At 42.0% G+C, this 27,306-nt stretch overlaps 1 protein-coding gene across 2 annotated transcripts in view; it reads right to left on the bottom strand.

Annotated features, from left to right (window-relative positions):
- The window catches only part of EIF2AK3 (eukaryotic translation initiation factor 2 alpha kinase 3), an 81,053-nt gene extending 75,380 nt beyond the window's left edge, over positions 1-5,673 (bottom strand). For both annotated transcript variants that reach the window (XR_013402662.1, XM_001094493.5), the window contains exon 1: positions 5,187-5,673. Coding sequence is in view for 1 of the 2 variants with exons in the window: in XM_001094493.5 (XP_001094493.4) it covers positions 5,187-5,491 (305 nt within the window). In the remaining variant the exon portion in view is untranslated. The remainder of the gene's footprint in view (positions 1-5,186) is intronic.
- Between the last annotated feature and the right edge of the window lie 21,633 nt (positions 5,674-27,306).

The following is a 27,306-nucleotide window of genomic DNA, read 5'->3' as shown; positions in this document are numbered from 1 at the left end:
TCCTTTTCCTGTTACATTAAAACATTTTTGAAAGTATCTTTTCTACTTTATTCCATAATTTTTTTTTTTTTTTTTAGGCAGAGTCTCACTCTGTCACCCAGGCTGGAGTGCAGTGGCATGATCTCGGCTCACAGCAAACTCTGCATCCCGGATTCAATTGATTCTCCTGCCTTGGCCTCCTGAGTAGCTGGGACTACAGGCGCGTGCCACCATGCCTGGCTAATTTTTGTATTTTTAGTAGAGACAGGGTTTTACCATGTTGGCCAGGCTGGTCTTGAACTCCTGACCTCAGGTGATCCGCCTGCCTTGGCCTCCCAAAGTGCTGTGATTACAGGCGTGAGTCACCACGCCCGGCCCTATGAAACATTTTTAATCAAAATGGTCATTTACAAATAGAATGGAATTAAACATACACACACATTTATCTCCTCCCCTCACATTTAGCTCTGCAACTTACAAGTTTTCTCCTTTGTATTTTAAAACAATTTGTAATAAAAATGTATTAGAAGTTCCCCTCTTACAAAAGGACAAAAGCAAATGGAGTTATCAGGCAGTGTTTAGGGAGTAAAGAGACACGGTGAAGCTACAGTTCACAGCAACTGATAAGGACAGGTCCTCTCTGCAATCTGGAAGATGCCTATGAACGCAGGGACCTGAGATCAGATAAAAAGCAATCTCCCATCCCTGTCCACATAGTCTAAGCACAGTCCTGGCATCAATTAAGCTAAAGACAATTGTAGACACAAAAGATAGTTCATTACTTGCCTGAAGTATATTTATTTTAGCTTATTACTTGCTTTGAAAGTTCTGTGTAAATTCTTCTTTAAAGGTGACAGTTAACTGTAAAAGTCTGGAGTTGGGTGGATGAATAGGAACAAGACTATATGACTGAGCTTCCTTTCAACATGGTATTGTGATATGCTACTATTCAAGGGTCCTAGTAGTTAAAAAAAACCAAACAGAAAAATGATTATAAATCTGAAAGTCTGAGGAAGACCAGATTTCTGTATCTTTGTTTCACATCAGATCACTTTGTAAAAGGACAGGAAAAAAAAAGAAAGTATTCCATCTTATATTTACAAATATTTTCATGTTATCTCATTTAATTAAAAAAAAAATCAGTTTACAGATGCACAAATTGAAGAAGCACCAGAGATTAATGTCAAATTTAGAAATACTTTTTTAAGAGAGGAATTAGAATCAGAGGAAAAAGGAACATGTACTTTGCAAATTAGTGACAGTTAAGATAAAACTAGTTCTTTAGAACTTCTGAGATTGTCAGAATGACTTCCCAACCCATCCCAAGAACCCCAAGTAACACTTTGCAATTTGCTACTTGTGTTGAAGTCAGAAGACTGGTAGCTCACAAAATTCCATAAACATATGTAAAATCTAACAGTGAGGTGATAAGACTTTCTTCCCAACTTTCTGCAATGACCATCCCACTTAAATATCAACTAATGTAACGTTTAACAGAAGAAACATGGACAATGAGATGGGTACCAGAAAAACAAGTTTATTCTAGCTAACTTTTAAAGAAAATAAGTAGCTTATTTACTCATTCACATGCTTGATATGCAGAGTAATCATTTAGAATGAAACTTGAAAATTCCATCAAGAGGAAAAAAATTAATGAACTGGTGAATCTCAGACTGCTCCTTGAGTATCAAAAGACAACATGCAAAAATAAAGATAATTCCGCACCTCCCTCTTTTTAAAAGTTTTGCCAGTACTGCAGTTCTTCACAGCTGTTCATAATAAAAGGCTTGGTTAATTCAAATCTGTTCCCCTAATACTCCTTGAAACAAACAGAAGTACTGGTCTATTATTACTGAACTAATTAATATTGTCTGGGTTTTTATCTTTTTTTAAAGAGCATTTAGAAAAAACTTTTATAAACTTTACGCAGTTACCTCCTGTTGACCATCAACTTATTCAAGGTTTCTCAAACATTCCACACTATCTTAAGTCCACACTACAAGTCAGACCCCAAAACTGGGTCTTATCTCTTCCTAGCCAATTCTGTTTGGTGATCATGTATGCTCTTCAAGCCAAAATACCTATTTTCACTGCAATTTATGAGAAAGAAATGATCCTCCTTCTTGCTAAGTGGATCTTCTCCAACTACCTTCACCTCCTCATCTGTTCCTTTCATTTTCCTTTTTTTATTCTTTTTCAAGACGGAGTTTCGGTCTTGTTGCCCAGGCTGGAATGCAGTGTCATGATCTCAGCTCACTGCAACCTCCGCCTTCCGGGTTCAAGCAATTCTCCTGACTCAGCCTCCCAAGTGGCTGGGATTACAGGCACCCGCCACCACGCCTGGCTAATTTTTTGTATTTTTAGTAGAGATGGGGTCTCATCATGTTGGCCAGGCTGGTCTCAAACTCCTGACCTCAGGTGATCCACCCACCTTGGCCTTCCAAAGTGCTGGGATTAGAGGCATGAGCCAATGCGTCCAGTCCCTTTATTTTCATTCTGTCTACACAGGTTCCCTCTTTTCAGCACATAAATAAGTTCAGAGGTTCCTTCTCTAAAAATTACCTCATCAGTGAAGAAAGGAGGAAGTGGGGCAGAAAAGCCTGAATCTTTAACCTCTTGCAATTTGAGTACTGTCTCTGCTGCTTCATTTAACTTCTTTCAGTGTGCTCATCACCAATCTCTTTTTTCCCAGTCCTCCTCCTGTACCTCCAACCTAGCCAGCCATATTTCTGTCTCCTTTGCTGGCTCATCTTCCTTCCTAAAATAAAAGGCATTTCCTGAGGTTTTCTCATGAGCCCTCCCTTTCCCACAACTTCAACTATTCATATTTACACTGCCCTCTCACTGGTCTAGTCACTCATTTCCACCCGCCTACCTAACGTCTCCCTCTGGATGTCCTGCCTGCACCTCCGAGTCACATGTCCAACACCAAACCCCTTACCTTTTCTTCCCTGCTCCCTAAACCTCTTTTCTCAGCTTCTGGCCACAGTCTCCATCTCTGGACAAGGGTACCAAGAAAGGAAGAATGAATTCACTTGCCAAGAACCTAGGTTTTGTATCAAATATCTCAACTCTGTCCCCTCTGTCCTACACCACTTTACACTAAACCTCTCATCTGAACTGCTATAACACTCTCCTTTTGTTATTCTTAAGTTTTCAGTACACGCTATTGCTAGAGAAACATTCCTTAGGCGTAATTTTGATCAGGCCTGGCACTCAGGATACTCTACCCAACATTTCTCAAACTTTAACGTGCATGTGAATCACACGGTGATCTTGTTAAAATGCAGACACTCTCATTCAGGGAGTGTGGGGTGGTGCCCGACTCCGGATTTTTAACATACTCCCAAGTGACCATGATGCTATTAGCATCAGGCTGTATACATATACACAGTCAGCTCTAACCTATTTTTCTAGCCTCATCTACTTCTCCCTGCCTAGCATGCATACGTGCATGTCAATATCTCTTACGTACATACACACACACACACAAATAAACATATACATAGACAAAATGTTTTCCAAACATAATCTCCAGCCTCTGTGCCTCTTGCTGTTTCCTCAAGTCCAGTGACTGTCCATTACAATTTTCCCATTTTTCAGGAACCAATACATTCTGCCACAACCTTCTCTTATCTTCTTACCTATCCCCAATCCCATACCTCACCTAGTAGAATACCACAAAAACCCTGGGACATCCCTGACACTGGCACTGTTTCTGGTCTGTAATGCTGTTATAGATCTTCTCGTTTCATCCTTACTGTTAGACTGCACACTCTCCTGGAAGGCAGGATCTACCTGCCTGACCTCCGTCACCCAGGGCATCCTTGGGCTCTTGTTAACCAGTAAGTACCTGTTGAAGTGGATTTGAATTCTAAGAAAAACAAAACTCTACTTCATGTAATTCATTTTGAGCAGGAGCTTCAGAAATTTCTTTATGATAAACAAAAACACTCTTCCAGGAAAATTGAGTCATTAGCAAACCTAAGAAAACTTTGTTTTTTATATATATATATACACATATATATATACACACACATATACATATACATATATACACACACACTTTTTTTTTTTTTTTTTACAAATGTTTATATATTCAAATGGTGCCTAGAGAATTTTGGTACCTATCTTATTTATAGTAGTCTGTAGATATATAGATCAAAGTTCTAATATTAATTTAAAATTAAATCTAACTTGTTATGATCTAGTAATGACTATATTATAAGTCTAAAATATGTTCCAATCCAGAGCCCAGCCTTCCCTGGTTTAATTTACTTAATGCTCCCTTTAACACTCCATTTATAAAATGGGACATCACTTTCTCCACGGGTGTGATAAGATTGGCTGTCCCAGAAATTTACTGTTAACATGCCTTACATTGTGTCTAGACTTTGAAAAGTGCTTTAAAACAATCACCTTGAAGCAATATTTTTGGAATGCTGAGAAACTCAAAGAAAACCCTATATTAAATGTTTATACAGTAAACCCCCCTTATTCAAGAACCCAACTACGGCTCTTAGGTTCAAGAATCAATATTCAAGAATTCGACTACAGCTCTTAAACTTTAGCGTGCAAGAATTACCCGGAGTGCTTGTTAAACATGCAGATGTCAGGCTCTTACCCAGGGAATGTCTGATTCAGTAAAACTGGGGTGGGCCCTAGAAAACTGCAGATTTCACCAGCACCCCCAGGTGATTCGGATGCAGGTGTTCCGCAGATCTCAATTAGAGAGACACTGATCTCAATCCTTGCCTGGGTGCACTACATAGTTGTGTTTGAAGGAAAATGCAGACGTCTTTTGCTAAAGTCCTTTCTCAAAACAGCTGTTACGCCAGCACAGACAGGAGGCGATGTGAGTAAGGAAAAAGAGGGAAAGGTTCCTTGGAAGATAATCAATGCTCGAAAACAATGAAAGAGGGGAAGTGGCGTTTCTTTGCAACCCTGGAATTCCATTCTCCCGCACCTGCGAGGATGCTGCTCTCACCCGTCGGCCAGGACCAGGCGCTCGGGAGCCGAGCCCAGGCAGGTCGCTGGCCGGGGGATGGGAGGGCGTCGTGGCCCCGCGCTCGTCCCCAAGTCGCCAGGTGCCCTCGCAGCCGAAGGAAGACGCCCGCCCGGGTACCGGATCTCCGCCCCCTGACACCGCATCCTCCGCAGCTCGCGCGCGTAAACAAGTTGCCTCCCCAGGGTCGGCAGCCCCTCACCTGCCGCGCGGTGGCAACTCTGCCTCATCGTCTGGTTCCGGACCCCGCGGCTCCTGCTCGCCCGCGGCCGCCGGCAGCGCCTCAGCGTCCTCCACAGTCACCTCGGCCGCAGCCACGGCGCCCGCCGCCGGTACTCGCGTCGCTGAAGTGGGAGCAGCGGCCGCCCCGAGGCCGAACGCCGCCTCCGCCGTCGGCGCTGGGAGGCCACGGGCGCGCCCAGCGGCCACAGTCCATGCCGCGAGCCCCAGCAGCAGCGGCAGCAGCAGCGCCAGTACCAGCAGCCCCGGGCGGGTGGCGCGCTCCATCAGCGGCCCGCCCCGCGCGCAGGCATGGAGGCGCAGCCACTGGCGTCTGCCTTTCCCGCCGCTCGGAGCTCTCACCAAGGCAAAGACGCGCTAGGGACCCTACCGCCGCCCCGACGGCCTGGACAGCCAGCCGTGTTCCCCTGGCCACGTCTCAGCCCGGCCTCTGCCGCTGCCACCTGAGTGACAGCCTCTCTCGGACATCACCCATTGAGCAAACTTTCCGCGCTTCTGCTCTCTCATTGGCTGCGGCCGCTGCCACTCTATGTTCCCAGGCTGGCCTTGTTGGGGAAGGCGGACTTTCCCTGGTTGTCAACATCGCACCAACCAATCAAATCGTAATTGCGTCGCTCGAGGCCCGTCCCTCTTCCGGACGCAATTACCAATGAGAAATGCCCCTCCCCGACGTCTTTTTACCTGATTGGTGTGCTCATCAGTTCCCGGAATACCTTTCCTGCAACAGATTGGCCATCGCGGTGGTTGGCCTCGCCCCACAAAGCAAGGCGCTGGAGAAAACTTCAAGATCATTGGTGGAAGTGGATATCCCTCAAAGGTCTGCGCTAACTGCCTCTTGATTGGTTGGAAGCGGCACTTACTACGTGGCGGATTCTGACTGTGAAGAGGACGGTCCCAAGTGAAGGGACGGTCCCAAGTGAAGAGTGGGAGGCAAGTCCCTTATGAGCGGCAGGAGGTCGACCTTAAAGGAGCTGGCATTGTAGCTCTTCTAAAGCCTAGTCTACTTAGGAAGGCAAAAGCGAAGTAGGAAGAAGTGGCCATAGAAGTCGTGTGGCCCCTAGAAGTGGAAGGGTAAGGAGGGTGCAGGAGATGGGCCTACTTGTGGCCGCAACTGTGCTCAGAAGTCCGCTTGTTAGAGATGACAGTGACTTGCGACAATCCAGTCTACCCGACACGCCTCCCGCCTCCTTAGGAACGGGAAGGAGCCCCGGCCCGGTGCACTGACGTATTTTGCCTAAGATCACATAGCTGGTTGGTCACAGAATCATGACTTTAATTCATGTCTTCTGACTCTGACCTGGCACGCTTTGTACCTCACCAAAGACAGTGATGAAACTGCAAAAGGGCAGAGTGGAGAAGATTGGAATGTTCAGCCAAGGCATTTGAACTTTTAATACTGCAAGTCAAGACTTCCTGAAGATTTTTGAGCAGATGAGTGAAGTGATAAGAAAATGCATCTTCAGCAGTGACAGCATCAATGATGAGGAAACTAGCCGGGAGGCTATTACCCGCATCAAAACCAGTGAACATTAAAAAAAAATTTTTTTAGAGAGAGGGTCTTGCTCTTTTGCCCAGGCTGGAGTGCAGTGGCTTGATCATAGCTCACTGTAACCTTGAATTCCTGCGTTCAAGCGATCTTCCTGCCTCAGCTTCTGGAGCAGCTGGGACTATAGATGCGTGCCACCATGCTAGGCCAATTTTTAATTTTGTTTTGTAAAGATGGGGTTTCTGTGTTGCCCAGGTTGGCCTCAAGCCATCCTCCTGCCTCAGCCTCCCAAAGTTCTGGGATTACAGGCATTACCCACTGCACCTGGTCCAAAACCAGTGAAGATGTGTTAAAGTGTTGGCAATATGGGTATACTAGATTATCCTTCACCTGCTAAAAACATGCTCTAATCTCTCCCCAGCCCAAAACAAACAAGAAACCCCATTTCCCCTTCCAGCTCCTACCACATGTCTTGGCTCCTCTGTATGGCAAAACTCGAGTGTTCAGAATTCCTTATCTTCAATTCCTCTTCTCCCATTCCCAAGTACACCACAGTCAGGCATTCACACCCTCAACTCCACCAAGACTGCTCTCGCTGAGGCCACCAGTGCTGTATTCAAAGGATAATCTTTGTTTTGTCAGCTGTATTTGATCCAGCAACTCAAGTCTTTCCTGTTCACCGGTCTTCTTGCTTCTCCATAATGCTGGTCGTAACCCTCAAAAGGTCCCCCAGTTCACTCAGGAGAAAAGCCAAGTCCTTACAATAAACCATAGGATCCTACAACATCTGATTCCTATGGCTTTTCTGATTTCATTTCATACTGCCTTTGCTCACTCCATTGGGCCAATCAAGTCCCATCTTGGGGGTTTTCCTTCGTTGTTTTGCCTGCCTAGGGAACTCTTCCCAGATATATTAGTTTCCTAGAGTTGCCCTAACAAATACCACAGACCAGGTGGCCTGAACAAAAATAGTTTATTTTCTCGAAGTTCTGAAGGCTAGAAGTCCAAGGTTGGATTCTGAGGCCTCTCTTCTTGGCTTGCCGATGGAAGCCCTCTTACTGCCTTTTCCCTTGCTGATGGCAGCCCCCTTACTGCCTCTTCTCTCTGATGTCTCTTCCTATTCTTCTAACACCAGTCAGATTGGAGTATGGGATACCTTTAACAGCCTCATTTTAACTTCATCACTGCTTTAAAGATCTTATCTCCAAATACAGTATAGTTATATTCTGAAGCACTAAGGGTTGGGACTTCAACATATAAATTTTGGATGGACACAATTTAGCACATAATACCCAGGTACCCACAAGATGTGTTCCCTCACTTTATTTGAGGCTTTGCTAATCCCAGTGAAGTCCCTCCTCACTATCTTATTTAAAATTAAAACCTCCACCACCTTCCTTCTCTCCTGCTTTATTTCTGCTTAGCCCTCAAATACTGTAATTTACATATTTGTTTTGTTTATTGTCTGCTCTTTCCCTCCACTTGCATGTAAATTCTGTGAAGATTTGCTCATTGATGTATTCAACGATATAAAACAGTGCAAAGTGTTTAGCAAGCATTTAATAAATGTTTGTTGAATGAATGAATGAATACCTGAGGACAGAAGGAAAGAGAACTGGAAAGGAAGAGACTGCAGTTGCTGCAGAGGGGGGTGATTGCGAGAACAAGATTCCAGAGTATCTGGAGAAAAGGGGGCAGCTCTGCCTTCCATGTTGAAAGTAGAGCTTAGGAGGTGCTCCTAGAAAGTAAGTTATTTTGAAAAGTAGAGAAAATAGATGAGCGAACTCAAACCAATTCATTATCTACTCAACAAAATAGGAGATAAAAAAGGGATTATACCAGTTGGTATGAGGAAGGTGTCAGAAAATTAACACAAGATGAAAAATGATTGTTAACTACCTGTTTGAAATTAGTGTATATATTTTAGTGGGCCTGGTCTTCATGGTTTTGTAATTTTTTCAAAAAATGATCATGGCATGAACAAGGCTGTTAATCTGAGCTAATGAATTAGGAGTCTGATTACTACCTGTAAATACTGTGGAAGTTTTGTTTATTCATTTAACATTCAGGGATTCCACGTGACTACCTGCAAATAATGAGAATAAAGATAAGCACAAAATAGATGTGGTTCCTGCCCTTCTGAAGGTTAACACCTCTCTGGTTAGGGAGATAGACATTAACAATCACACATGTATTATTAAAACTAAGATCAGTGCTATGATGAAAAAGACACAGGCAGAAGAGCACAGTGGTGGAAAATGCCAGTAAGGAGAGTCAAGCTTTATACTTGAGAACAAAACACAAATTTTCTAGTTTGGAAAAAAAAGCCTGAGTCAAAGTGTGCTGACTGGGAAAATAAATTAAGGAGAGAAAAGAGAGTTTACCTGCTTTAGGACAGCATGGAGCTTCACAGTGACTTTGTGGGAACTCTGGAACCTGGTTGTCTCAGGGAAATGTAAGAAAGTGGGGACCGGGCATGAGAGCGCGCCAGTGAGGCTGGGCCAGGAAAAGAAGCTGGTGCTTTGGTTGCCCAAAACAACCAAGATTCTACAACTGAGTGTGGCCCAGAAAATCAGCAAAATAGGTCTGAGATTTAGAAACAGTGAGTTCAATCCCTTAACAGAGAGAGACTGCATCTGTTGAAATGATATTTGATTGTAAGTAACAAAAACCCTGCCCTATAGTGGCTGAAGCAAGAAGTGGGTTTATTTTTCTTACTGACACCACAGCTCTACAGTGATGTTTTATTTAAACTTACGCTCCTTCTATTTCTCCATGCTTCATGGGTGACTTTGTTCCTTTTGCCTGTTGTCTCACTGTCTTGGGATGGCAACTCCAACATCATTTCTTTATTATAGGTAGGGCAAAGAGGAATGACAAAAGGCATGTAACCACCTGAATTTGCCCCTATCAAAGAGCTCTCCAGGAAGCACCACCAAGGAATTTTCACTGACATTTCCCAGGCCGGACCATGTCAAATAGCCACTCAGAGCTACAAAGAAAGCCTGCTGCCGCTAAACAAAATGAGGATTCTGCTAGCGAGGATGAAAGGAAGAATGTGTAATCAGTTTTCTTGAAGTATAATACTTGTACAATTAACTGAACCTATTGGAAATATACATTTGGATGAGTTTTGACAAATGTATATACCACAGTCAAGATACAGAACATTCCCATCACTCCAAGAGATTCCTTGTGTCCCTTTGTGGTCAATCCCTCCTTCTATCCGAGACCCCTAGGTAACCACTGATCTGTTTTTCATCACAATAGATTAGTCTGCATATTCTAGCATCTTTAATAAATGCGGTCATACAGTATGTACTTTTGTGTCTCACTTTTTTCACTCTATATAATGTTTTTAAATGTATTCACATTGTTGAATGTAGCAATACTTAGTTCCTTTTTACTGCTGAGTAGTATTCTGTCTTATATGTTCCACGTTTGTTTATCCATTCACTTGTTGGTGTACATTGGGTATATTTTCAATTTTTGGCCATTACACATAAAGCTACTATGAGAACATTTATGTAGGTACAGGTCTTTTTGTAGATGTAGGTTTTTATTTCTCTTGGGTAAATACCTAGATGTGGAATAACTAGCTCATATAGTAGATGGATGTTTAACTTTATAAGAATCTGCCAAGCATTTTCACGAAGTGATGTACCATTTTATACCCCCACCAGTGATGCACGAGAGTTCAAGTTCTTCTGTATCCTCACCAACATTTGGTAATTGTCTTTTTAATTTTAACTATTCTAGTAGGTATGTGATGGCATTCCAGTGTAGCTTTGGTTTGCATATCCCTGATGACTAATGATTTTGAACATCTTTTAATGTGCTTGTTGGACATTATATATCATCTTTTATAAAATGTCTATTATAGGTGTTTATAAAGAGAGGAATGTTTTTGGGCAGGCACACTGAAGAGTTTGCCACACAGTGAAATTTGTTGTGTTGTACCAGTTAGCTATTGGTATAACAATGCTGTGTAAGCAACCACACCAAAATTAAGTGGCTTAAAACAGCAAAAATGTATACTCTCACACCCTTCACCTGGAGTTGCCTGATCTAGCAGAACATGATTTTCTTATGGTAATGGAAGAAACACAATTAAGATGGGTGGAAACTTACATGGCCTCTTAAAACTAGTATCAGAACTGGAGCACTTATTACTGGAGCACTATGGACTAAAGCAAGGCATATGGATAGGCCTGCCATCAAAGAGGCAGGAAGACATGCCCTGCCTCTAGTGAAAGAAACTGCAAAGTCATGTGACAAAGGGCATGGAACTAAAATATAACTGTTGCAAGGAATTAGCTTATCAATGTTTCTTACAGTGTGGCCCTAGACTGACTTCAGCAGAAGTTCGAGGAATGGGGTCCAGGAATCTGCAGTTTTTCCTTTTTTTTTTTTGAAATGGAGTTTCACTCTTGTTGCCCAGGCTGGAGTACAATGGTGCAATCTTGGCTCACTGCAACTTCTGCCTCCTGGGTTCAAGTGATTCTCCTGTCTCAGCCTCCTGAGTAGCTGGGATTACAGGAAGGTGCTACCATACCTGGCTAATTTTGTATTTTTAGTAGATACAGGGTTTCTCCATGTTGGTCAGGCTGGTCTCGAACACCCAACCTCAGGTGATCCACCCACCTCAGCCTCCCAAAGTGCTGGGATTACAGGCGTGAGCCACCGTGCCTGGCCTGAATCTGCAGTTTTAACAAACACCCTAGGAGACTCTACCACAAGTACTATGGGAGTAATCAGTTATATCTGTTCCTGAACCTAGCATGAACAATTGTGAAGCAATTTGCTTCACATGTATTTGCTCCATATGTATTAGAATAGCTATTTTTTAAAATGCAATATCAAGTGCTGGCAAGGATATATGAGCAATTTCTCATACAATGCTGGCCTGAAGGTAAAATGGTACAACTACTATCTTGGAAACAGCTTGGCAATTTCTATTACAATTAAACATATACTTACCATATGACGTGGTTTGACTCTGTCCCCACCCAAATCTCATCTCAAATTGTAATCCCCACATATTGAGGGAAGGACCTGTTGGGAGGTGATTAAATCATGGGAATGGTCCCCCCATCCTGTTCTTGTGATGGTGAGTGAGTTCTCAGAAGAGCTGATGATTTTAAAGTGTGGCACTTCCTTGTGCTTTCTCTCTCCTGCCACCTTGCTTCTCCTTTGACTTCCACCATGACTGTAAGTCTCCCGAGGCCTCCCCAGTCATGCGGGGCTATGAGTCAATTAAACCTCTTTCCTTTATCAATTACCTATCTCAGGTAGTATCTTTTTTTTTTTTTTTTTTTTTTTTTTTTTTTGAGACAGAGTCTCACTTTATCTCCCAGGCTGGAGTGCAGCGGCATGATCTCGGCTAACTGCAACCTCCACCTCCAAGGTTCAAGTGATTCTCTTGCCTCAGCCTCCCAAGTAGCTGGGATTCTAGGTTTGTGTCACCACACCTGGCTAATTTTTGTATTTGTAGTAGAGATGGGGTTTCGCCATGTGGGCCAGGCTGGTCTTGAACTCCTGACCTCAAGTGATCCACCCGCGTTGGTCTCCCAAAGTGCTGGGATTACAGACGTGAGCCACTGTGCCCTGCCCTCAGGTACTGTCTTTACAGCAGTGTGAAAACAGACTAATACACCATGTGACTCCACAATCCCACTCCTAAGTTTTTACCTAAGAGATAAAAAACATATATTTATACAAAGGCCTGTATGCAAATGTTTATAGAAGCTTTTTTACATAATTGCCCCAAACTGGAAATGTCACAATGTCTATCCACTAGTTAGTGGGTAAACAAATTATGGTGCATTCATATGCTAGAATACTACTCAGCAGTAAAAAGGGACAACCTACTGATGATATGAATGACAAGGGTGCATTTCAAAAGCATTGAACCAAGTAAAAGAAGCCAGATACAGAAGATTATATACTGTATGATTCCATGTGTATGACATCTGCAACAGATAAAACTATAGTGACAAAGGAGATGAGATTGACTAACGAAGGGCACAAGGAAACTCTTTTAGGGTGATGGAAATATCCCAAGTCTTACTGGTGATGGTGGTGATGTCAGTATATAAGTTTGTCAAACTCGTAGAAGTGTGTACCTAAGAAGGGTGAATTTTACTGTGTATAAATCATACATTAATAGACCTAACTTAAAACAAACAAAAAGCAATACAGACTTTTTCTCCTCCACCTTGCCCTGAAAAAGGCAGAAGGATGTGAAAACAGATTTTATTTGCTTAAAAACTGAAATTTCAAAGATTTTAGCCCGTGAAGTGACAAATCAAACACAAAAAATTAAATGTAGTTTGGTTTGATGTGACACATGACATATCAATAAGGAGTTTTGGGGTGCATTTTAAGCACTAGAAGTTGTTTGATTAACAAGGATAGAAAGAGGAATTCAGGAGGTTCTGCTTTAAAAATGCAGAGCACATAGCAATAAGCCTGGTCTTCTGGTGGCTATTTCAACCTTTTAAAGGACAATTATAGTTGGATCTTGTGTAAAATGGGCCTGAAATACCCAAATTCCTACATGAAAGACAAGGGGTTGTTGTAACCATAGCAAGGAAGCAGCTTATCAATGTTTCTTAAAGTGTGGCCCTGGACTGACTTAATCAAAAGTTGAGGGAATGGGGTCGAGGAATCTCCAGTTTTAATAAACACCCTAGGAGACTCTTATGTATACTAAAATTGGAGGAACATGGCACTTTGGACTTAATATGTTTGATAAATTGTGGATTTTGTGAAATTCATAATTTTTCTATATGCCTGTAATTTATTTACATGTGCATAGTTTATGTCAGAGATTCTTTACATTGAAGTGCTACTTGAGAGTCCATTATCGTTCCCAGCAATCCCCCGCCACTTCAGAGACCTTGAATTTCTCCTTTATGATGTACTAGAAAATTCTTCCTGGCCATAGCAAACTCATCTCAGATGTTTGCAACTTGACTGTGGGGCATGGCCACTTCACTGTAGTCACTGCATGGAACTCCTAGACACAGCCCCTAAGTAGGAGGCTCCTCTTCACCCACAACTTCCAACCAGGCTTTATTCTCTATATCCACCACAGAAGACTGCATGTGCAGATCGAACTTTGCTGAAAGGATGGGCTAATTAAAGCAGAAACTCCAAAAATTAATGCTGCCTTCGGGGGTCTCCTCATATGCATGCTTCTGTTCCTAACCCGGCTTTCTGTTGTCTATTTTTCTGTCTTGGATACATTTATTTTCACTTCTTTTCACCTTCTTACCCACAGAAATTGGTCTCAGTCCAGGACTCACTGCCTCCCCCATTGTATTTGTCAGCTATTGTGGCAATAATTCTTTGTAACAAACTACCCTCAAACTTAGTGGTTTAACAATAGTCATGTATTCATCTTCATAAGTCTCCATGGCATTTGGGGCTTGGCTCCAAACTAAGCTGGACCCAGGTCTACTCCACTGGTCTTTCATTCTCCTTGGAAGAATGGTCTACCTGGAGCATGTTCTTCTCATGGCAATAATAGAAATGCAAGAGGGCAAGGTCTGCTACACATACATATTTCAAGTCTCTGCCTTCCTATGTCTACGAACAGCCCTGTAGCCAAAGTATGTCACATGGCCAAGTTCAAAGTGCGAGGATTGGAAAGCACACTTCACATACCATGAGGTCACAGCTGGAGGGTGGATGTGTATGCTACCACAGGAGAGAGAAGCATTGTGACCATACATTCAGTCAGCCATACCCGTCATGAGTACTTCTTTCCTGTCTGAGTAACTAAGCCTAGAGAAATGCCTTGGTGCTTCGCAAGGACAGTAATTGATCATTATAAACCCTTGAATTTATATAGTCTGGTCCAGTCCTGGGCCAATATGGATGATCCACTCTGTTCCTTTTGGTGAGTGATCCAAAAGGGGGATTTGCAAACCTGTATGCATAAATGCAGAAACAGATGCTAGCACACGTGCCTGTGCACACTTATGTACATGAGTATGTGTACATGTGAACTCTTAAGTACAAAGAAGAGGATTTTCCTAACCACTTTAGAAATTGCAAATAATTCTATTTCATAACTATTTCAGGACTTCACATTGTACTGAGAAATGTCAGTGCCTTTTCTTCAAACTTGCCTCTGCCTTCTTCATAACCAAACTCCAGGAGCCAGATCTCTGAACCTCTAAATAGCAAATTCTCTTACATGCACAAAGCCCCTTGCAAAGCTTTGAGAATGCTGTTGTAAAATTCTTACCCAAAGTCTTCATTACTTTCATTTTCTGTCTAGGGGGAAGAGAGGGAGTAATTTTATTTTTCCAGTTGTCTGTAATTCTTCTAATTCAGGAAGAAATAGAGGCAATGTAGAGCATAGCACTGACCCTGGAACTGCCAAGTAACTTGCTGTGTGCTCTGAAACAATCTGCTTCTCCTCTGTAAGTCTCACAGTGTTTTAGGTGGCATCTTGGACCAGGCACTGCTTTGGTTACTTACACCAGGGACTCTCAGTGGCCATTTGTACCAGGTGGACACTGAAGTCACTTTCTTCCTGTGTTCTCAGTGGGCACTTACACCAAGGGTTGTCTTCAGTCACTTCATTTCCATTTTCTGTAATGTTCTGCCTCTTTTCTCTGTAGAGAATGTTTACACAATTTTATAATCAGAACAATCTAAACAACCAGGTGGCAATAGTAAGCACAAATGCGAAGTATTACTTTGTATCACTAACAATAGATAAAATTATTTCACATGGTGGACACCAGCATATTCTTAATGGTCAGCAAGTATAGAATAAGATTTCGGATTTCTTATGTTTTTATTTGGATGATAATTTTTTAATATAATGTAATTATAAGATAATCTGGCTAATCCCCTTTGGCATTTCAGGGCCTACACTTGCATTTGTGTCTATCAAACCACCACCCAGTAATGCTATCTTAATTGTTACAGGCAACTGAGAAAAAGTAAGATGCATATTTGTATATAAATGATTCATTGCTGCCAAATAAATGCCAAACGACTAGTATCCTCTTAAAGCAAATGTTACACAGTGGTTCGAATAAAGAAAAGTTATGGGAGAATTTAGTCCTCACATAGAATGTAGTTTTGTCAGTGAACCAGATTGAAAACAACCTGTCTTAGCTGTCAGTATTGTATTTGTTTTCAGGGTAGTGCTGTGGTTTCATTAAATTATCATCTGTTGGGCATCACCTACCAGTACTGACATGGTCGCTGGTTTTAGACTACATATCTCACTGAGCTTGACTGTTAAGTTAGATTAAAAAAAAAATCTTTGAAGGTATCAGAAAGCAACCACAGCATCCAAGACTTGAGGGGCTAAGAATGAGAAAGAAATAAAAAGCAATTAGATCAGGGTACCACTCCTTATCATTTTCTCTCTTGAGACATTTAATGAATTATAAGCAAAAAATTATAAGCAAAAAGCACAGGGTCTAGGACCATGCAGGAAAGTACAGCTTAAGAGAGCTTGTAGGAGTCTTATAAGGCTAGAGAAACAAAATGTGGAGTTCAGGGCTAGCAAGACAACCCGGATTAAAAGGTTTAAGATTCCAGAGGAGGCCGGGCGCGGTGGCTCACGCCTGTAATCCCAGCACTTTGGGAGGCCGAGGCGGGCGGATCACAAGGTCAGGAGATCGAGACCATCCTGGCTAACACTGTGAAACCCCGTCTCTACTAAAAATGCAAAAAATTAGCCGGGCGAGGTGGCGGGCGCCTGTAGTCCCAGCTACTCGGGAGGCTGAGGCAGGAGAATGGCGTGAACCCGGGAGGCGGAGCTTGCAGTGAGCCGAGATCGCGCCACTGCACTCCAGCCTGGGCGACTAAGCGAGACTCTGTCTCAAAAAAAAAAAAAAAAAAAAAAAAAAAAAGATTCCAGAGGAAATAGAATGGCTGAAAAGTGAGACTGATAGTTTTTTTTTTTTTCTTTTTTTTCCATTAAGGCAGTTGCTGCTTCCTAAGTCATTCAAATCAGAGAAATTAAAAAACAAAAAGAAAAACTACATAGTGAGAGACAGGTAAGAAGCTAAAAAGTGAAAGTCTCATTGTGCTGAGGAGTCAAAAATCGGAGGTCAGGCTTAGCAAAGAGTTGGAGCTTTGAAAAATACCTCCAGGCTTTCAGTTGAGACTTCTGACAGACTGTAGATAGGAGTAACGGCAAAGCAGAAATAAACTAGCTTCAAAAAACCTAAAACCCAGCCTCAAAGTATCACATTACCTATTGGATTAGGGTGATCTGCCCCAATCTGTCTGCCAGAAGAAAATTAAATGATCTTTGAAGAAGGAAAACATCACACAGAGCTTCTATAATTTTTCATATACAATGTCTAGCATCTGAGTAAAAATCTCTAGGTCATGTCAATAAATAGAACCAAGTGACAGAAAATAAAAAATGAAAAACAGAAACAGATTAGACCTACAGAAGATTGAGATATTGGTGTTATCAGACACAGGTTATAAATTAATTGTGGTTATTTTATAATCTTCCTTAAAAAATGATAATCATCCTTAAAAAAGATGACAAAATGGAGAATTTCATCAAAGACCTGGAATCTGTTAGAAACTTTTAGAACTTAAAGACAAACTAATTGACATACAAATGGTTTATAAGCACATAAAAGCGCTCAACATCATTAGTCATTGGGGAAATGCAAACCAAAACCACAACGAAACACCACTTCACACCCACCAATATGCCTAAAATAAAAAAGGCAGTAACAAAGTTCGGCCAGGATGTGGAAAAATGTAAACCCTCCTACCTTGCTGGGGGTGCAAAATTGTGCTGAAACGTTGAAAAACAGTTTGGCAGTTTATCAAAATGTTCAACGTGGTTACTATACGACCCAGAAGTTCCACTCCTTGGTGCATACCCACAAGAATTGAAAACATATATCTACACATATACCTGTACAGCAATGTTTATAGCAATATTATTCACAATGGCCAAAAAGTACAAACCACCAAAATGTTCATCAACTTATAAATGAATAAGCAAAATGTGATGTATCTCTATATGGGAATACTATTCTGCCATAAAAAGGAATGAAGTACCGACACATGCTGCAACATGATTGAGCCTTGATAACAAAGGCCAAGTGAAAGAAGCCCGTCATGAAAGGCTACCTATTGTATGATTCCATTTATACGAAATGTCCAGAATAGGCAACTCATACAGACAGAAAGTAGTGGTTAGTGGTTGCCAGGGTCTGGGAAGAGGAGGGAATAGGGGATGACTGCTAATGTACTTGGAGTTTCTTTTTGGGATGATGAAAATGTTTTGAAATTAGATTGTGGTGATGGTTGTGCGACTCTAGGACTATACTAAAAAACTACGAATTATACACTGTAAAAGATTTTATGGTATGTGGATTTAGTTCCCAAAAGCTATTATTTAATTAAAAGAAAAAATTAATTAATTAAAATTAATAATTCAGTACATGGGTTTAACAACTGCTGAGAGAATTAGTGAACTGGAAAACTTCTCTGGAAAAAAATACTACAATTGAATCACAAAGAAAAAATATAATGGAAAATGTAGGGAAAAAACCTAAAAGACACAGGGAACATTATGAAATGGTTTACATATGTGTAATTGGAGTCTTCAAGAAAGAGAGATGGCAGAAGAAATATTTAAAGAAATACTAACAATTTACAAAAATCAGTTTTAAAAAAACCACAAATTCGAAAGTTTCTTTGAACCCCAAGCAGTTTAAATACAAAGCAAAACCACATGTTGATCCATCTAGGAAAACTGCTGAAAAACAAAGATCAAAGAGACACTCTTAAAAGAAGCTCTGGGGAAAAAATACACATTGCCTTCAAAGGAGCAATAGAAGGATTGACAGATGCCTTTCTAATAGACAAAGAAGTGACATTGTGAAGTGCTGAAAAAAATAAACTGACCAATTATACTACTATACTCAGTGAAAATATCTTTTAAAATAGAAAGCAAGAAAAAGACATTAAAAAATAAACCAAAGGAACTTGTTTCTAATCGGCTTACAGTAAAATAAATACTAAAGGGAGCTTTTTAAATGGAGGGAAAATGGCCCAAGATGAAAATTTGAAAATAAAGGGGAGGAGAACTGAAGATTATTATGGGAAAGGGTCAATTTAGGAGTAAAGTGGGGGAGAGAAGATGGTCCACTAGACACAGCCAGGTAAAATAGCTCCCACCAAGGCATTGAGACAACTGGCATGCTCCTAACAGAGCTTCAGAGGGAAGGCACTGAGAGTGGACGAGGGAAGACACAGAAGTTGGGCTGAAGCGGGAGGAAGCTGGGAACCCTACATAAGGCTATTGCACACCGGGACTTGCTCCTGACCCCCAGTGGCTCTGGGAAAATGAGTGAATTGAACTGGCAAGGAGGAACCTGTTCTTGCCATGACACTCGAGTTGGCAGGGAGAGCTGCTTAGAGCAGCGGTAGGGGCAGTACACCAGCTGATGTGGAGCCTGGAGGGTTTGATATGGGAGCGTTTGTAGTGGAGCACAGCTAGGGATGGCAATCCCCCTAGGCTCTCCTTGCTCCCATAGGAGACTTTAGTTCTAGGGGAGCTGTAGAAACTGAACTCTGCAGGGTGGTCTTGCAGATCAGATGGAGCCAGTCCGACCTGAGCACTAATTGGTATGCCGGCCTCTCCTGGGACCCCAGCCTGTTCACACCTGCTTGCAGGGCAGTCTAGGGTGCCCTGGGGGGTATCATACCTTCTGTACTCGTGGACCATGCTTGACCGGTGGAGAGCTACAATGGAGTGGCCCGTATGGCCACACACCAGCCCACACACTCCCTCCCCATACTGTAGCTCCCCCTGGGCCCACCACAACTCCCCACATAGCTTTGCTGGTGCATGTCTGCACAGGCAGATTTTGCTTTCCTTGCCCCACCAGCATGGGGGAGTGCAGTCTCCCATCCCCCACCCCCGCCCGTCGCCAACCATCATTGCAGATGGAGCCTTGGTGGGCACAAAGCCAGCCAGCGCCACCTCTGTCAGTGCACCACCCTTATGCTAGCATTGCACAGAGAACAGTGGGTTCTCCCCAACCCTGAGCAACCACTCCTAATTATGGAGCATAGAGAAGGCACCCAGACCTGCACCCACCGGCGTCCTGCCGCCAGCAAACACCACCTCCAGTGTAACTGCCCACAGTCACCAGCACAACCACCCCACACTCTGCCCTCTTGCCCCAGCTGCATTGCCTCTGCCAATGTGGTGAACACCCACAGAGGGGCAGGCAACCTGGCACCTGCTAGCACTCTGACACAGCTGCCACTATGAGGTCAAATCTCACTGTCATCCCACTATGAAACACTTCGGCTGACACCCCCTATTGGAGTGTAGTGACCAGTGGTCCGGGGGTACCATGGCCCCTTAACACAGTGAATCCTTAACCCCAAGGAGCCAGAGAACAAAGCCAGGGCCCAATACAAGTCCCCCAGAGTTAGAGCACACAGTCCAGGAGCTGGGAGCCGAGCATTGACCCTCTAAAATCTTCCAAAAATGAAGCCAGGCTGGGTGCGGTGGCTCACGCCTGTAATCCCAGCACTTTGGGAGGTCGAGGCGGGCAGATCACTTGAGGTCAGGAGTTCGAAACCAGCCTGGCCCACATGGTGAAACCCCGTCTCTACTAAAAATACAAAAAAACAGTTAGCTGGGCATGGTGGCAGGGCACGCTTGTAATACCAGCTACTTGGGAGGCTGAGGCAGGAGAACTGCTGGAACTCAGGAGGTGAAGATTGCAGTTAGCTAAGATCATGCCACTGCACTCCAGCCTGGCCAACACAGCAAGACTCTGTCTCAAAAACAAAGACAAAAACAAAAACAAAAACGAAGCCAGTCAGTGGAATCTACCTTATACAACAATCAAACCCTCAAGGTCATCAAAGAGGATAAAAGAAAAAAATTTTAAAGGTCAGCAAACTCAAAGATTGAAGGTAGATAAGCCTACAAAGATGAGGAAGAACCAGTGCAAAAACTCTGACAACTCAAAAAGCCAGAGTGCTTTCTTTCCTCCAAACAATCACATTGTCTCTTCAGCAAGGGTTCTGAACTGGGCTGAGATGGCTGAAATGTCAGAAATAGAATTCAGAATATGGGTAGAAATGAAGGTCATTGAGCAACAGGAATATATTGAAACCCAATATAAGGAAGATAAAAACCATGATAAAACAATGCAGGAACTGACAGAGAAAAGAGCCAGTACAGAGAAGAACGTAATCGACCTAATAGAGTTGAAAAAGACACTACGAGAATTTCATAATGCAATCACAAGTATTAATAGCAAGAATAGACCAAATGGAGGAAAGAGGGCCGGGCGCGGTGGCTCAAGCCTGTAATCCCAGCACTTTGGGAGGCCGAGACGGGCGGATCACTAGGTCAGGAGTTCGAGACCATCCTGGCTAACACCGTGAAACCCCGTCTCTACTAAAAAATACAAAAAACTAGCCGGGCGAGGTGGCGGGCGCCTGTAGTCCCAGCTACTCAGGAGGCTGAGACAGGAGAATGGCCCGAACCCGGGAGGCGGAGCTTGCAGTGAGCTGAGATCCAGCCACTGCACTCCAGCCTGGGCGACAGAGCGAGACTCCGTCTCAAAAAAAAAAAAAAAAAAAAAAAAAACAAATGGAGGAAAGAATCTCAGAGTCTGATGACTGGCTTTCTGAAATATGACAGTCAGATAAGAATGGAGAAAAAAGAATAAAAAGAAATGAACAAAACCTCCAAAAAATATGGAATTATGTAAATAGACCAAATCTGTAACTCATTGGTGTACTTGAAAGAGATGCGAAGAATGGAACCAACTTGGAAAACATTTCAGAACGTCATCCATGAGAACTTCCCCAACCTTGCTAGAGAGACCAGCATTCAAATTCAAAAAATCCAGAGAACCCCAGTAAGACACTTCATAAGAAGATCATCCCCAAGACACTTGATCATCAGATTATCTAAGGTCAACATAAAAGAAAAAATTTCAAAGGCAGCTAGAGAGGAAGGTCAGGTCACCTACAAGGGAATCCTATCAGACTAACAGCAATCCTCTCAGCAAAAACCATACAAGCCAGAAGAGATTGGAGGCCAATATTACATTCTTGAAGAAAAGAAATTCCAGAATTTCATATCTGGCCACACTAAGCTTCATAAGTGAAGGACAAATAAAATCCTTTTCAGACAGGCAAATGCTGACAGAATTTGTTACCATGAGACTTGCCTTACAAGAGATCCTGAAGAAAGCACTAATTATGGAAAGGAAAGACGATTACTGACCACTACAAAAACACACTGAAGTACACAGACCAGTGACACTATAAAGCAACCACATAAACAAGTCTGCAAAATAACCCACTTACATCATGAGGACAGGATCAAATTCACACATATCAATACTAACCTTCAAAGTAAATGTGCTAAATGCCCCAATTAAAAGACACAGAGGTCAGGTGCAATGAGCCACAAAATTCTGTAATCCCAGAATTTTGGGAGGCCAAGGCAGGCAGATTGCTTAAGGCCAGCAGTGTGAGACCAGCCTGGCCAACACAGTGAAACCCCGTGTCTACTAAAATTACAAAAATTAGCTGGGTGTGGTGGTGCACACCTGTAATCCCAGCTACTTGGGAGACTGAGGCATGAGAATTGCTTGAAGACAGGAGGTGGAGGTCACAGTCAACCATGATCATGCCACTGCACTCCAGCCTGGGTGGCAAAGCAAGACTCTGTCTCAGAAAAATAAAAAAAGACACAGAGTGGCAAGGTGGATAAAGAATCAAACTTGGCTGGGCGTGGCGGCTCACGCCTGTAATCCCAGCAATTTGGGAGACTGAGGCAGGAGGATCACTTGAGGTCACGAGTTTGGGACCAGCCTGGCCAACATGGTGAAACCCTGTGTCTACTAAAAATACAAAAGTTGGCTGGGCGTAGTGGCAGGTACCTGTAGTCCCAGCTACTTGGGAGGCTGAGGCAGGAGAATGGCTTGAACCCAGGAGATGGAGGTTGCAGTGAGCTGAGATCATGCCATTGCCCTCCAGCTTGGGCCACAGAGTGACAGAGTGAGACTCTGTATCAAAAAAAAAAGCAAACAAACAAACAAAAAAGAAACAAGACCCTTTGAGATGCTGTCTTCAAAAGACCCATCTCACATACAACAACACGCACAGGCTTAAAATTAAGGGATGGAGAAAAATTTACCAAGCAAATGGAAAACAGAAGAAAGCAGAGGTTGCAACCCTAGTTTCAGACAAAACAGACTTTAAACCAACAAAGACTGAAAAAGACAAAGAAGGGCATTATATAGTGGTAAAGGGTTCAATTCAACAAGAAGATCTAACTATCCCAAATATATATGCACCCAACACTGGAGCACCCAGATTCATAAAGCAAGTTCTTAGAGACCTACAAAGAGACTTAGACTCCCACACAATAGTAGTGTGAGACTTTAATACCCCACTGACAATATTAGGCAGATCAAGACAGAAAATTAATAAAGATATTCAGGATGTGAACTAAGCACGGGATCAAACGGACCTGATAAATATCTGCAGGACTCCTCTCTGAGAAAAAACAGAATATACAATCTTCTCTTTGCCACATGGCACATCTTCTAAAACTGATCACATAATCAGAAGTAAAACACTCCTCAGCAAATGCAAAATAACTGAAATCATAACAATCTCTCAGACCCTAGTGCAATCAAATTAAAAATCAAGATTAAGAAATTTACTCAAAACTATACAATTACATGGAAATTGAATGCCCTGCTCCTGAATGACATTTGGGTAAATAATGAAATTAAGGCAAAAATCAGAAGTTCTTTTACACGAATGAGAACAAAGATACAACATACCAGAATATCTAGGACACAGCTAAGTCAGGGTTAAAAGAAAATTTACAGCACTAAATGTCCACATCAAAAAGTTAGAAAGCTCTCAAGTCAACAACCTCACATCACAACTAAAAGAACTAAAGAACCAAGAGCAAACAAATTCCAAAGCTAGCAGAAGACAGGAAATAACCAAAACCATAGCTGAACTAAAGGAAATTGAGACACAAAATACCAGTCAAAAGATCAGTGAATCCAGGAGCTGGTTTTTTAAAAAGATTTATAACATAGACCACTAGCTAAGTCTAGTGAAGAAGAAAAGAGAGAAGATTCAAATAAACAGAATCAGAAACAACAAGGGGGATATTACCACTGACCCCACAGAATACAAACAACCATCAGAGAGTATTATGAACACCTGTATGCACATAAACTAGAAAAACAAAGAAGGACAAATTCCTATGAACATACACCCTCCCAAGACTGAACCAGGAAGAAATTGAATCCCCGAACAGACCAATAACAAGCTCTGAAATTGAGTCAGGAATAAATAGCCTAACAACAACAACAGCAAAAAAAAGCCAAGGACATGATAGATTCACAGCTGAATTCTACCAGATGTACAAAAGGAGCTGGTACCATCCCTGCTTAAACTATTCCAAGAAATTGAGGAGGGGGAGGAACTCCTCCCTTACTCATTCTATGAGGCTTAGATCATCCTAATACCAAAATCTGGCAGAGACACAACAAAAAAAGAAAACTTCAGGTCAATATGCTTGATAAACATCAATGCAAAAATTCACAACAAAATACTGGCAAACTGAATCCAGCATCACATCAAAAAGCTTATCCACCATGATCAAGTAGACTTTATTCCTGGGATGCAAGGTTGGTTCAACATGCGCAAATCAGTAAATGTGATTTATCACATAAACAGAACTAAAGACAAAAAATACATGATAATCTCAATAGATGCTGTAAAGGCTTTTGATAAAATTCAATCCTCCTTCATACTAAAAACTCTGAGTAAACTAGGTATTGAGGGAACGTACTTCAAAATAATAAGAGCCATCTATGACAAACCCACAGATGACATGATACTGAATGGGCAAAAGCTGGAAGCATTCCCCTTGAAAACTGGTGCAAGACAAGGATGCCCTCTTCCACCACTCCTATTCAACATAGTATTGGAAGTTCTGGCCAGGACAATCAGGCAAGAGAAAGAAATAAAGGGCATCCAAATAGGAAAAGAGGAAGTCAACCTATCCCTGTTTGCAGAGACGTGATTCTACATCTAGAAAACCATATAGTCTCAGCTCAAAACCTTCTTCTTCTTCTTTTTTTTTTTTTTAAACGGAGTCCCGCTCTGTTGCCCAGGCTGGAGTGCAGTGGCACAATCTCAGCTTGCTGCAACCTCCGCCTCCTGGGTTCACGCCATTCTCCTGCCCCAGCCTCCCGAGTAGCTGGGACTACAGGTACCCACCAACACGCCCAGCGAATTTTTTGTATTTTTAGTAGAGATAGGGTTTCACCATGTTAGCAAGGATGGTCTCGATCTCCTGACCTCGTGATCCGTCCGCCTCTGCCTCCCAAAGTGCTGGGATTACAGGCATGAGCCACCGTCCCAGACCCAAAACCTTCTTAAGCTGATGAACAACTTTAGCAACGTCTCAGAATACAAAATCAGTGTACGAAAATCACTAACCTTTCTGTACACCAACAACAGTCAAGCCGAGAGTCAAATCAGGAATGCAATCCCATTCACAATTCCCACCTAAAAAATAAAATACATAAGAATACAGCTAACCAGGAAGGTGAAAGATCTCTACAAGGAGAGCTACCAAATCTTGCTCAAAGAAATCAGAGACGACACAAACAATTGGAAAAACATTCCATGCCCATGGACAGGAAAAACCAATATTGTTAAAATGGCCATACTGCTCAAAACAGTATATAAATTCAATGCTGTTCCTATCAAACTACCAGTGAAATTTTTAGAACGAGAAAAAACTATTTAAAAAATAATGTTGAACCAAAAAATAGCCCACATAATCAAAGCAATCCTAAGCAAAAGGAACAAAGCTGGAGGCATCACAATACGTGACTTCAAACTATACTACAGTAACCAAAACAGCATGATACTGGTACAAAAACAGACACAGAGACAAATGGAACAAAATAGAGAACCCAGAAATAAAGAGAAATCCCATTCTGTACATAGGAACAGGCAAAGATTTCATGAGGAAGACACCAACAGCAATTGCAACAAAAGCAGAAATAGACAAACTGGATCTAATTAAACTAAAGAGCTTCTGCACAGCAAAGGAAACTATCAACAGAGTAAACAGACAACCTACAGAATGAGAGAAAACTTTTGCGAACTGCGCATCTGACAAAGGTCTAACATCCAGCATCTATAAGGGACTTAAGCAAATGTATAAGAAAAATACAAACAACCCCATTAAAAAGTGGGCAAAAGACATAAACAGACACTTTTTTAGAAAGGACATACATGAGGCTAACAAGCATATGAAAAAAAGCTCAACATCACTGATCATTAGATAAATGCAAATCAAAGCCACAATGAGATACCATCTCACACCGGTCAGCTTGGCTACTATTAAAAAATCAAAAAATAACAGATGCTGGCAAGGTTGGGGAGAAAAGGAATGCTTATATACTGTTGGTGGGAGTGTAAATTAGTTCAACCATGTGGAAGACAGTGTGGTGGTTCCTCAAAGACCTAAAATCAGAAATACCAAATCAGAAATATCAGAAATACCAGCAATTACTGGTTATATACCCCCAAAATATCAATCATTTTATTTTAAGACACATGTACACATGTGTTCACTGCAGCACTATTCACAATAGCAAAGACATGGAATCAACCTAACTGTCCATCAGTGGTAGACTGGATAAAGAAAATGTGGTATATATACATTATGGAATACTTGGCAGCCATAAAAAAACTAGATCACGTCCTTTGCAGGAACATGGATGGAACTGGAGTCCGTCACTTTTAGTGAACTAACACAGGAACAGAAAATCAAATTCCGCATGTTCTTACTTATAAGTGGGAGCTAAATGATGAGAACACATGAACACATAGAGGAGAACAACACACACTGGGACCTATCAGAGGGTGGAGGGTGGGAGGAGGGAGAGGATCGGGAAAAATAACGAATGGGTATTAGGCTTAATACTTGAGTCACGAAATAATCTGTACAATAAATCCCCATGACACAGGTTTAGCTATAGAACAAACCTGCACGTGTACCCTTGAACCTAAAATAAAAGTTAAATTAAAAAAAATTTAGGAGTAAATATAAGGAAAATTTATTGTACTAATGTCTTTGGGAATTTTAAATATGCATAATATTGAATGTATATAATATTAAAATATATAACTACATGCCTGTAATTCCAGCACTTTGAGATGCCAGAGTGGGTGTTTCACTCAATCACTGGAGATCGAGACCAGTTTGGCCAACATGGCAAAACCCCATCTCTACTAAAAATACAAAGATTAGCTGGGCATGGTGGCATGTGCTTGTCATCCTAGCTACTTTGGAGACTGAGGTGAGAGGATCGCTTGAACTTGGGAAGTAGAGGTTGCAGTGAGCTGAGATCTTGCCATTGCACTTCAGCCTGGGGGACAGAGCAAGACTGTGTCTCAAAAAAAAAAAAAAAAAAAAAGAAAGAAATATTATATACATAATTATATATATATAAAATTATAACACAAAAGGTGGCAGTAAAGTAGCAAA

The sequence above is a fragment of the Macaca mulatta genome, chromosome 13 (assembly GCF_049350105.2).
Source record: "Macaca mulatta isolate MMU2019108-1 chromosome 13, T2T-MMU8v2.0, whole genome shotgun sequence".
Lineage (NCBI taxonomy): Eukaryota > Metazoa > Chordata > Mammalia > Primates > Cercopithecidae > Macaca > Macaca mulatta.
The sequence above is the reverse complement of the archived record's forward strand: the minus strand, read 5'-3'. Positions and strand labels throughout refer to the sequence as shown.